The following is a 12,039-nucleotide window of genomic DNA, read 5'->3' as shown; positions in this document are numbered from 1 at the left end:
TGGTCTACATTTTTATGCTCATAGTTTCTTTGTCTGGTATTAGAATCAGATACATGTGAATTTCTTAAAATGAGTGAGAAAGTATTCTTTCTTCATGTATTTTGAAAGAATTTGCAAAGATGGGATCATTTATCCCTTGGATAGTATTCATCAATGAGGCAACATGATTTTGGTGTTTTCTTTGTGAAAATATTTTTAGGTATTAATTCGTGGGTGAAACAGAAATGTATGCAGATGTTCTGTTTCTTTTTGAGTCAGGTTTACAATTTGTAAGTTTCAGAGAACCTTTCCATTTCATCTAAGTTGTTGACTGTATTGGTTTCATATTGCTCATAGTTTTCCCAAATTAATTTGTTGACATCTGGAGGCCCAAAAGATGGATGATAACTTGATTTCTTGTGCTGATCATTTCATCATGTATAAAAATATGGAATCACTATGCCGTACACTTGAAACCAATGTAATATTGTATGTCAATTATACTTGAATAAAAAAGAATGCCATCTCTACACCAATACTGTAAAATAGGTAGGAAAAATGTCTAAAAGAAGAAAAAGAAATGACTGAATTATGATGGGTTCTGGTTAATGGATTAAAAATGATCTATTTTATTCCTCCCAAATCAACGTTCAATAATTACTTCTTCAGTATATGAAGGGATTATAATATTGGTTATCAGCTTTATGCAAAAATAAGGTAGCTGTGCATATTTTGAGTGGTTTATCAAGAGATACTTTTTACTTTCTTCTGTGTTTTTTTTTTTTTTTTTTTTTTTGGCCTGCACCCACAGCACATGTAGGTTCTCAGGCAAGGAGTCAAATGGAAGCTGTAGCTGCCAGCCTACACCATGCAACAACAATGCCAGATCTGAGCCACATCAATGACCTACATCACAGCTCACAGCAATCTTTCGAGTTGGTTTATCAAGAGATACATTTTACTTTCTTAAAAGAAATGCAGTTTTTTTGAGAGAGTCATGAAGGGCTTGTTTAACTTGCTTATTCCTCAGAGTATATATAAAAGGATTCAGCACTGGTGAAATGGAGGAAATAAGCAATGACACACTTTTATTGAGATTTACCTCTTCTTTGGCAGATGGATTGATGTAGATGAAGATGCAGCTGCCATAGGTGATGGAAACGACAATCATGTGGGAAGAACAGGTAGAAAAGGCTTTTTTTCTTTGTTGGGCAGAAGGGAATTTTAGAATCGTCCTTATGATGTATATGTAGGAGAGAACCACACCTACAAGAGTGATGATGAGAGTGAGCACAGCACAGGCTATAACCATCTGCTCAATTAACCAGGTGTCTGAGCATGAGATCTTCAGGAGAGGAGATGCATCACAGGCAAAATGATCAATGAGATTGGAGTCACAGAATTCCAGATGAAAACACAAGCTGAATGGAGGGAGGATAATCAGAAGTGCTGCCAGCCAACAGCAGACAACCATTGTTTTGCAGAGTTTGTTGCTCATGATTGTCATATAATGCAGGGGTTTGCAGATGGCCACATAGCGATCATATGCCATGGTTGCCAAGAGAAAGAACTCAGTTATCACAAAGAGGTCTGTAAGAAATAATTGAGTGAAACATGCATTATAGGTAATTGTTCTGTCTCCAGTTGATATACTGTATAGGAATCTTGGAATACAGGCAGTTGTAAATGAGATTTCTAGAAGAGAGAAATTTTGGAGGAAAAAATACATGGGGGTTTTAAGGTGGGGATCCAGCAATGTTAGTGTAATGATGGTCAGATTTCCAGTTACACACAATATATAGGTGAGAAAGAGGAAAAGGAAAAGCAAAAGCTGCAGCCGAGGATCTTCTGTCAGTCCCAGAAGGATGAATGTTGTTATTGCAGTGTGGTTTCTCATATTGACTCCTGGATTTTGTCAACCATAAATGTCAATGTCAGAGAGATTTGAATGCAGAATTCAAAGACATCATCCACTGATGAACACGCTCTTGTGTATTGAACTCATCCAACATGCATTAGTTTTACTTTTAGATTGGAGGAATACATTTCCTGTTTTACAGTGAGCTCAACCCCTTAGTCTATTTATTTATAATGACAAGTGAAATTATACATTTTGTTTAGTTTATAGTTTAACTTTTCCTTTAGTAATTTCTCAAAATTAATTCATAATGAATTAAATATATTATCTCCTACACTGCATTGTGCATTTTTTATTTACATTTATTTTTCATTTCATATATTAAGCACTTTTTTATATTGCCAAAGATTGTTCTTCAGTACATAAGCAAATTTTAAAAAAGTTAATTCAGTGTCATTCTTTTGCCTTAAATTTGGGAATTATTAAAATACTAAAATAAAGGTTTGACCATGACCCAAACAAACCATTTCAATTCTCTCTAAAATATAAAGGATTTTTATCTTTCTAATGAGTGATCATTTGTTATAAGGGCAAACGTGTTTTGACTCTGAAACATCCACATTTGTAGTTTTGCAGATGTAAAAACTTCCGTTTCTATGTCTGTGTTACCTCTTGGATTACATGATGCAGTACAACCTCATTACATATTGCACTTTCATCGCCTCGTGAGGTTATGCTGAGTGTAATCAATGAACTTCTGAAGGATGTAAAAGCTATACTTTGATGCTTCATTTAAGCACTCAGATTGAAACATATGTACACACCGTGTTATGGAGAAAAAGTTAAGACGAAAGTGACTGAATATCCTCTCCATGCACCTCTCTTTCCTCCATTCGCGTTTCTTTCCAGTCCACATTTTTGCCTCTCTTTTTACATTTTGCATTCATTTCTCAAAGACTTAGTCTCTGGTTTTCAAGCTCAGCAGCCTTGATAAAGCACTCCTTCATGGATCTTCCTGTGGGTCAATTCAAGATAAATCATAATTTAAATGTGTTTCAGTGTAATCCTAAGAATACATGCTTACAAGTCTCTTTGTGTGCTCCAGGCACTGGTCTAAGTCTCTTACAGGTATCACGCGTAGAAACCTTAGGATATCCTGTGAGGTTGGGAGGTATGTTGTCTCCATTTTCAAAGTGGGAAAAGTGGGGCACAGAGAGATAAGGCCTGTGTCCCCTGCTTTCTGGATATTCATTATCCACTCAGAAGGGCTCCAGAGCCCTGGCCTGAGTCACTGTACTGTGGTTATTGGTGCACATTTACCTGAATGCCTTGGTTTCATGATGACAGAATTTGTATTGGTAATTCAAACAAAGGTAGTATTACTTTAGAATTCATTGTTAAACCAAGACACTTGAGAAGCAGTGAGGGGCAGGAGTAATGAATAATTATGGTGCTGCATCTGCGGTGAATGTGCTCTTGAGGGCAAAATCTAAACGTGTGCAGTCACTCAGTTCGTGTGGCTGATGGGGCTGCACGTCACCAATGTTCAGCTAGCTAATTTTCTATTTTATTCTTTATTCCTGTTGGTATATTGACCCTTCCATATTGTTGGCTCGGTATTTCTTTCCATGAAACGTGAAGTCTGAAGAGTAGAGACCATATTATTCTGGGTTAATATGATCAAGGTGGTGAGAGTTATTTCTCATGTATCCTCCTTTACATGGATAGATAGTCATAGTTTTCTAACCTGTAAGTGATGTCCTCAGGGGTCCAAATTCTTGTAACCTTATGAAATGCAAAATGGATCACCTATAGATAAGCCATTTTCTCATTTTTAGATTTTCTTTCTCAGAACGTACTGATACATGCACTTTGAGAGTTGTTTTTTTAATTTTTTTTTTTCAGGTCCTCATCTGTGGCACATGTAAGTTCCCAGGCTATAGGCTGAATCAGAGCTACAGCTCCAGGCTATGCCACAATCATAGCAGTGCAGGAAATAAGCTGCATCTACAACCTCCACCACAGCTCATCGCAATGCTGGATCCCTGATCCATTGATCAAGGCCAGGGATCGAACCTGCATCCTCATGGATTCTGGTTGGATTTGTTTCTGCTGTGATGCAAAGGGAACACCCTTTTCCCTTCATTTACTAATTATATAAACAGTAGTTTTTCCCCTAGCATCATCCACATATGACCAAGTGGATTTTTTAAATTAAGCAGTAATTCACATTTTACATTACATTAGTTTCAGGTATACAACATAATAATTCACTGTTTGTGTACATTGTGAAATAATCATCACATTAAGTCTGGGTAATATCAGTCACCTTATGTAGTTACCAAACATTTTTTTCTTGTGATGAGAACTTTTAAGAGCTGCTCTCTTGCTTTCAAATATTCAAGACACTCTTACTGACTGTGGTCACCATGCTGTAAATTCCATCCCTGTGACTTACTTACTTTATCACTGAAGTTTGTATCCTTTGAGCCCCTTCACCCACTTCCCTGCTGCTCCCCACTGTCCACCTCTGAAACTACCAGTCTGTCCTCTGTATCCGCGAGCTTGTTTGTTTATTTGTTCTTGCTTTGTTTTTTAGATTCCACGTATAAGTGAGATCATATGGTGTTTGCCTTTCTTTGTTTAACTTATTTCACAGTGTTTTGAACCATATCTTTCTCTCTTTCATCTAAGCAAGTAAACCCTGTCATCTGCTACTATAGGCTCAGTATACAGGATGCAGTCTCCAGGGTAGACAGATGCCATCACAGGGAGGGATATTAATTGAGGCTCAGGATCGATCAAGTTTGATGGAAAGCTCTTACCCTCTTGAACACTGCATTATCATCTGATGGTGACCATAGCTCACATGAGAAGCTCTGTCCTGTTTTCTTCCTTTTCAAGAACTCAGTTCATCTCCCAATAGTTCTTTTGGAATTTGACTCAGCTTTGCCTGGGTCTTAAAACTGTTTTGTTTTTGGAGTTCCTTTTGTGGTTCAGTGGAAATGAATCTGACTAGTATCCAGGAGGCCTAGGTTCAATCCCTGGCCTTGCTCAGTGGGTTAAGGAATGGGCATTGCCATGAGCTGTGGTGTGGATCACAGATGCATGTCGGATCTAGCATTGCTGTGGCTGTGGTGTATGCTGGCGGCTACTGCTCTGATTTGATCCCTAGCCTAGGAACCTCCCTATGCCAAGGGTGAGGCCCTAAAAAGGCAAAAAAAAATTTTCATTTTTAATAGTCAATATTTAATCTTAATGTAGTCGTTAAGTATTGAACTTTCACAGAGCATTTTATTTGTGGAACAGATAAAAAAAAGAATAAGATTTCCAGATGTGAGTGTGCAGTTGATGTGTGTGTATGTATGTGCACACTTGGATTTTAGGTATTGTGTGTTCCTATGTGTTTGTGGGAGATTTTATTTCTGAATATTCCTCACCCAGACCTGCTAATGATTTCTAGGACCAGCATTCTAGAAAAAAAACTTGTATCTCTTAAATGACTGTAGGATCGTCCCCTGAAATGCTAACTGTATTGATTTATTTAAGTCTAACATGTGCTTAAGGAGGAAAATCTATCATGACATTCCCCCTCCACCTCCTACCTAGTGCCGGAATATGTGCAGACATACTGTGAAAGCAACTGAGACGGTAAACCTTTTTATACTTACCCTTTAAGCTGTACAAGTTACTTCATGGCATCTCTTGACAGTTTATTTGAACATCCTTTTAATGAGACACAGGCTGAGCAGGAGTATGCTAGTGGAGACCTGAACCAAGTTTTCTCAGGAAACTACCTCGGCTAGAAAATCCCTGGAACTACCCAGAGCCTCCTATATCATATACCATAGCATGTACCTGCTGTAGCGTAGGACTTCTTTCCTAAGAGGACTGTGCCATTTGACACCCAGGAATGTATGTTCTTCTGTTGCTAGTTAAAATAAAGTAAAGCCTATTTTAAAGGGCTGCGTATATCATGGACTGTTGAGTGATCAGGGTCAGATGATCTTCTAAACTCATTGGTCAGGAAAACATATTTGGCACCAAATATTGTGGCTTGTTACTTTATGTATTCTACCTATAACAAGAATCATTAGCGTCAACCAACAAAAGAGTCCTTGGAGACCCAGGTTTCAAAGTCACCCTGGATATTAATATGAAGTTTTGGCTGTGAACCTGACGGCAGTGGGGACAGTGCCCTTAGGGACAAGGAAATGCAAGAATAATATTAAATCAGTGTGATGGTGCTGTCTACTGTAAGCCAATAAAATATCCAATAAAATGTTTAACCTGAAACATCTGTGCAGAAGTAAACCTGTAAAATCTGCTGGAATCTCCCATTTTCATCCAGCCTGTTGTGGTTGTCCTTAATTATTAACACAGGGAGATTTTTAGCAATTTTTGGTGACTGAATGTATATAATTTTAATCTCTCTTGGATAATAATCGCCACCAGTGTGGAAACATTACTTCTTTACATGTCTTTTTTACAAGAACAAAAGACTACTCTAAAGGTTTTATATAAACATCTTTGCACACATGACTGCTCATACTCCAGACAGTTCCTCTATGAGAAATTCTTAGTTGTAGGAGGACAAGTTTTTCTGTTTGAATGGCTTTTGGTATGGATTTCTCATTAGATGTACTAAAAGTAAATGTCATCCCAGGCCAGGAAAAGAAATCATTAGTACGAGTGTGATTGGGTGGGTAACCTTAATGCATTGTCTTAGAAAAAGACTCAGCATCTTTCTTTGTACTAGGGAGAGTTTTCTGCAACTACACTCATATAGAAGATCAGTAGACAGTTCAACTCATAATTTTGTTTTCCTCAGTTTATGGGGACATCAGTAGAGGATTCTGGGGAGAATTGGTTCCAATAAGGATTAGAGACATCAGAGAATAATGAATTAAGAAACCTTGTTCCCTACTCTTGAGAGGCTGGGTGAGACCTTAAGCAACACGTTGGGAAAGTGCACCACAGCAGGAACTCCTCAGGTTAAGTTTTCACTCTGAGAAACCCTCAGCAAGCGAATGTGTCCCATTGATGATCTGGGTAAAAAAACAAGAGAAGAAGAATTGTCCCATGTTTTTGATATGGCCTTCTGCAAAGTCCTGGATTACATGACAATGTCTGTGGAAGATTTTATCTGCTGTTTTATGGCGGCCAGTGATGATCATCTTCAGTTCAGTTATTTTAGATTTCTCCTTGGATGTTTGTGAATCTTATCTTTAATCACCTTTTCCTGTAGAGTAGAGTGTATCCTGAAACATCACATGATCATACTCATGGCTCATAGAGCATATAGTTCCAGAGATTGCTCTTGTAATATTCCTTATTATTTATATATGTATATCTATCCTATCTGTATACTCTTAGCACAGTATTAATCTTAGAAGATTTTTTCTTGTTTTGCACACATTATATTTCAGTGATTTAAGAAGTTGACCCTTAGTGTATATCAACTTTCAATCAATGAATGTATATATACAAAGATATTACACTAATAATTTCTGTATTAATGTCATCTAGTAAATCCATGTTGAAGACATCTTTTATATGCTGAGAAATAAGCCAGAAGAATAGGAACATAACATAATCCGTACAAATGCATTTTAATGAAAGCAGTAAACATTTCCTAATTCCTTGTATTAATTTCTTTTGTTACTGCATAACTTATGATGACAAAATGTGGTTCAAAAGTGTAGTTATTATCTCATAGTTTCTGTGCTTCAGGATTCCAGGCCCAGGTTTGCTGGGTCTTCTGCTTAAGATCTTTAATCAAGGGGTCAACTGTGTTGTGTTCTCATCTGGAGGCTTATGTGAGAAAGGATTTGCTTCCAAGGTCACTCACGTCATTGTGAGAATTTATTTCATTATACTTGTAGGTCTGAATCTTTGTTCCATAATCATGGTGTATCTATTCATCTATCTTAAAGATCCTTAAAATATTTTTTAACAGTGTTCAATGGGTTGCATTAGAAAGCTCTTGGATAGCTTTTGTGGGTTTTTTTCCCCTGAAGTATTTAGTATAATTTCATGCTATGTTTTAATTAATTTTCTTACGACTAAATTTTTTGACTTTGTATCTCTTAAACTTATTAAAATAGTTATAGTGGCTTTTTGGAGCAGATTTTTAAAGAATTTTCTATATAAAAACAAATGCAATGAAATATTAAGACCGTTTTGTTTCTTTCTTTCCAGTCTGGAGTTTTTTCTTGCCTTATTGCATTGGTTAGAAGCTCCAGTATAATGATGAATAGAAGTGGTGAAATTAGACCTTCATATCTTGGTACTGATCTTAGAGGGAAAGAAGTTATTAATTCACCATTGAATATGATGTAAACTATATGTTATATATGTCAACTTTAAACCACCATTTTAATAAATTATATGACTTTGAGTATATAATGTTCAATCTAATTTTAAATTTTGAATGGCTGCCCCCATGGGATATGGAAGTTCCTGGGCCAGGGATTGAATTGAGCAGTGGCTGCAACCCACTGTGCCACAGCAGGAAATTCCTTATTTTACTTGCAACATAGAGATTTCCATTATCTACTTTAAGTATGTAGGACGAAAAAAAATTTTTTCTTTTTCTTTTTCTTTTTTTTTGTCTTTTTTGTTGTTGTTGTTGTTGCTATTTCCTGGGCCGCTCCCACGGCATATGGAGGTTCCCAGGCTAGGGGTTGAATCGGAGCTGTAGCCACCGGCCTACGCCAGAGCCACAGCAACGCGGGATCCGAGCCGCGTCTGCAACCTACACCACAGCTCACGGGAACGCCGGATCGTTAACCCACTGAGCAAGGGCAGGGACCGGACCCGCAACCTCATGGTTCCTAGTCAGATTCGTTAACCACTGCGCCACGACGGGAACTCCTCTTTTTCTTTACATTAGAAAAAGTATAAGAATTAATGAATGTACTCTTTTAAAAATATTTATAATTTCCAGTGGGTTTTAATAAGAAGTAGTCTCCAATAATTAATTTCCTGGATGGTCTCTTCATGTAGCTTTGTCCAAAAATGAAAGACTGCTTATATATGAGTATAGGGCAGGCTGCTCTTGTGACGTCTCAACCAGAGAGCACTTAGTACAAGACACTATGCAAACTTGACAGTATGTTACATTTATGGCACAAAAAATAGTTTAGCACAGTGAAGGGCAGGCCAATCAGATGGCCTTATCTAGAATTCAGTTGCCGTAGGGAGTATTCCTATATTGTTTGATTTTTGAATTGTACATATCCAACTCTGGGAGTTGTAAGTAAGTCTGGTTTTTTCAGGGAAGGTGGAGGTGAGATTTAAAATTTATGGAAGTTGGTAGGCTGAATGAAATTTCCTTTGAAATGGCCAGACAATTGAATTCTCCATTTGCTGTAAATCAGTGTTGTGGTTCTCACTTTGATTGTTAGTATGAGCTCTAGGTGGATAGAATAGGCAGAGTTTCCCAAATTCTCATCCTTAGAAATTCAGTTTTGAAGTACATTCAGGGACAAAGGGGAAGATTGCAGAATGACGGAGAAATTGGATTCTTTCAGCTAGCCAAGTGTAAGAGTTATGCCTGGAGACATCTGGGGAGATGAAAAGAATGCTAATTGCATACCAACCTACCTCTCATTATTTTTTTCCAAAATGATCCCGAATCATTAAAAATGGAGAAGTAAATTCTACATCAGGAGTGGGCAAACTTTTTCAGGTAAAGGCCAGATAGGAAACATTTCGGCTTTGGGGACCATGAAGTCTCTATTAAATTACTTCACTCCACCATTAAAAGCAGCCACAGATTATGTGTAAATGAGTGGGAGTGGACATGTTCCTAGAAAATTTATTTATAAGAATGAGTGATGTGTATGTACAACTGAATCACTTTATTGTATAGCAGGACACATCACAACCGTGTAAACCAACTACACTTCAATAAAACTTTAAAAAATGGAAAAAAAAAAGAACTGGTGGTGGATGGATCTTACATTCGGGCCTTAATTTTCTGGCTCTTGATCTCAGTGTGGTCCTGACTGCAAGGTACTTCTAAGTGGCTTTCCCAGGTGTTTAGCGGGAGGCCTGTGGTGGAAGAGATGTTGACAAGGTCTCCTTGTATTGGCTGGGCCCACACTCCTGCCCCTCAGAATGCTTGACCTCCAGTATCTCTGTTGAACTCTCGGCCTTTTTACTGGTGAACATAGACTACGCTTGCCCCAATGTCTTAAGCCATTCAGGCAAGGATATATGGGAAGCTCCTGTCCAGATCCTGATATAACGTAGGCATCACTGGCAGATTCTAACCATTTCTGCTGACCTGATGTCTTCCAGCCGACCTGATGTTTTCCAGCTGACCTCAGTGAGACAGTCATGTTGAACTTCATCACTAGCTCGTACTGTGGACTGAGCCACTGCTAATCCTGGACTTGTAGGACTGCATTTCGTCATATAGTTGATTCCGTTTCATGATATGAGGGAGCAAACATGGTCTCACATTGGTTGCTCTGACAGAGCTTTTAATGTTGTTTATTTTTTTTTGTTTTGATGAGTGCTTGCATGCTGTTGTCATGCAGGTGTGGTTTCAAGTTCTCTCCTGTTTCTTGATGTTAATCTATGAAATATTTTGGCTCTCATTGCTGGTAATTTGGCACTCTAATGACGTCTATTGTAGTTATATATAGGTATAAGTATGTATCAATTCATAAGCATGACATTATAGGGTTGGTCAGTTCTGTTTATTGCTCTGGTTCTTATGAGGACTCGTGAATTCATTCAGAACGTATTTATTGAGAACCTAGCATGGCTGGTTCTGCTGTATGAACTAAGATTAAAAAGAGTGAACAGGTAACTCTGTTGATCTCTGTGGATAACGTACTAAATATTTCCAATGAGTCTGATCCCTTCAAATTTCTTTCTTCCAAAAGTAGATAACATTAGAGATAACTATTTTCTTTTTCAGAGATATCTAAATTAATGTATTGTTATCTCAGATTTTTAAATAGATTAGTCTGATATTTTTCTAAAACCAAGAAACTAGAATGTTGAATGAAGAAAAAAACTGAAATTACCAAAGAAGAACATATTTACTCTAATGGAAGGTAATCATGTGTTTAGTTGACTGTACAATCCTGATAGTCCCAAGGATGATGAAACCGAAAGTTTAAGTGGACTCAAATACATGCACGAATTCCCCTCTCATGAAGACATATGTATTCACTGGCAGTTTTTTATGGTGGATAGTTGCCAACAGATTCCCATTAAAGAGTCTATTCCTTTTTAAACCTAGGGAAAAACTTATTATATCTCAAAGCTAAAAGCAAATTCATTTATTTTAACTCTCTGAGAAATATAATGTGATTCTTAGAAGATTTTGAAAGAGATAACTTCTGATTTCTTTTGGCAAAGATAGCTATTTACACTGTGAAGTAAGACGAATATTTCATTATCTCAGGAGTTCCTGTTGTGGCACAGCAGAAATGATCCAGCTAGGAACCATGAAGTTGCAGGTTTGAGCCCTGTCCTCGCTGAGTGGGTTAAAGATCCAGTGTTGCCGTGAGCGGTGGTGTGGGTTGCAGACGAGGCTCTGATCTGGCATTGCTGTGGCTGTGGCATAGGCCAGCAGCTGTAGCTCCGATTAGACCCCTAGCCTGGGAACCTCCATGTGTCACGGGTGTGGCCCTAAAATGACACACACACACAAAAATTTCACTATCTCACACTCTTATGGATGAGCAGGAGCTCTCTGTCATGGATAAATATATTCCTTTGTGGCTAAAGTTCAAACATGATGAAAGAATCGAATATGCATTGAAGTTTGGCAAAATACCCAACACAGGCAGCAGTGGGAATCATGTGCTTGGAGACAATAAGTGGCAACAATTTTAAGGACACATTCCTTGTGCATAATAATAACTTTCATTTGCAGATACTCTTCAACTCATAGATAACAAGGTGTTAAGAAAACACAACAAAGTTGCTTTATGTCTATTTTTTCAGTTGGAAAAAATATGTAAATACACATATGTTGGACATTTGTGTATATATATATATATATACATGAACATATATAGTTACTAAGCCAATAACTAAATACTTACATGGTGAAAATATAGGTTTGCATCATAATTTTTCTGCATTATATTCTTTATGGATAAAGCATTATTTAATGAAGTTTCTCATATTGAACTTGTAAAATTGTATGTTAAATATTTTATATGAGCATCCTT

At 37.4% G+C, this 12,039-nt stretch overlaps 1 protein-coding gene across 1 annotated transcript; it reads right to left on the bottom strand.

The window, feature by feature from the left end:
- Positions 1-838: 838 nt before the first annotated feature.
- On the bottom strand, positions 839-2,093 carry LOC110258553 (olfactory receptor 6C68-like). Its single transcript, XM_021081803.1, has one exon. It carries the CDS (start codon positions 1,874-1,876, stop codon positions 938-940), a length of 939 nt encoding a protein of 312 aa, XP_020937462.1. The 5' UTR covers positions 1,877-2,093; the 3' UTR covers positions 839-937.
- Positions 2,094-12,039: the final 9,946 nt, after the last annotated feature.

This window comes from Sus scrofa, unplaced genomic scaffold, assembly GCF_000003025.6.
Source record: "Sus scrofa isolate TJ Tabasco breed Duroc unplaced genomic scaffold, Sscrofa11.1 Contig2358, whole genome shotgun sequence".
Lineage (NCBI taxonomy): Eukaryota > Metazoa > Chordata > Mammalia > Artiodactyla > Suidae > Sus > Sus scrofa.
Note: the sequence above shows the minus strand (reverse complement) of the source record. Positions and strands in the feature narration are given on the sequence as shown.

Coding starts and splice junctions, on each gene's coding strand:
- LOC110258553 (XM_021081803.1), bottom strand. CDS start 1,876: ATGAGAAACCACACTGCAATAACAACATTCATCCTTCTGGGACTGACA.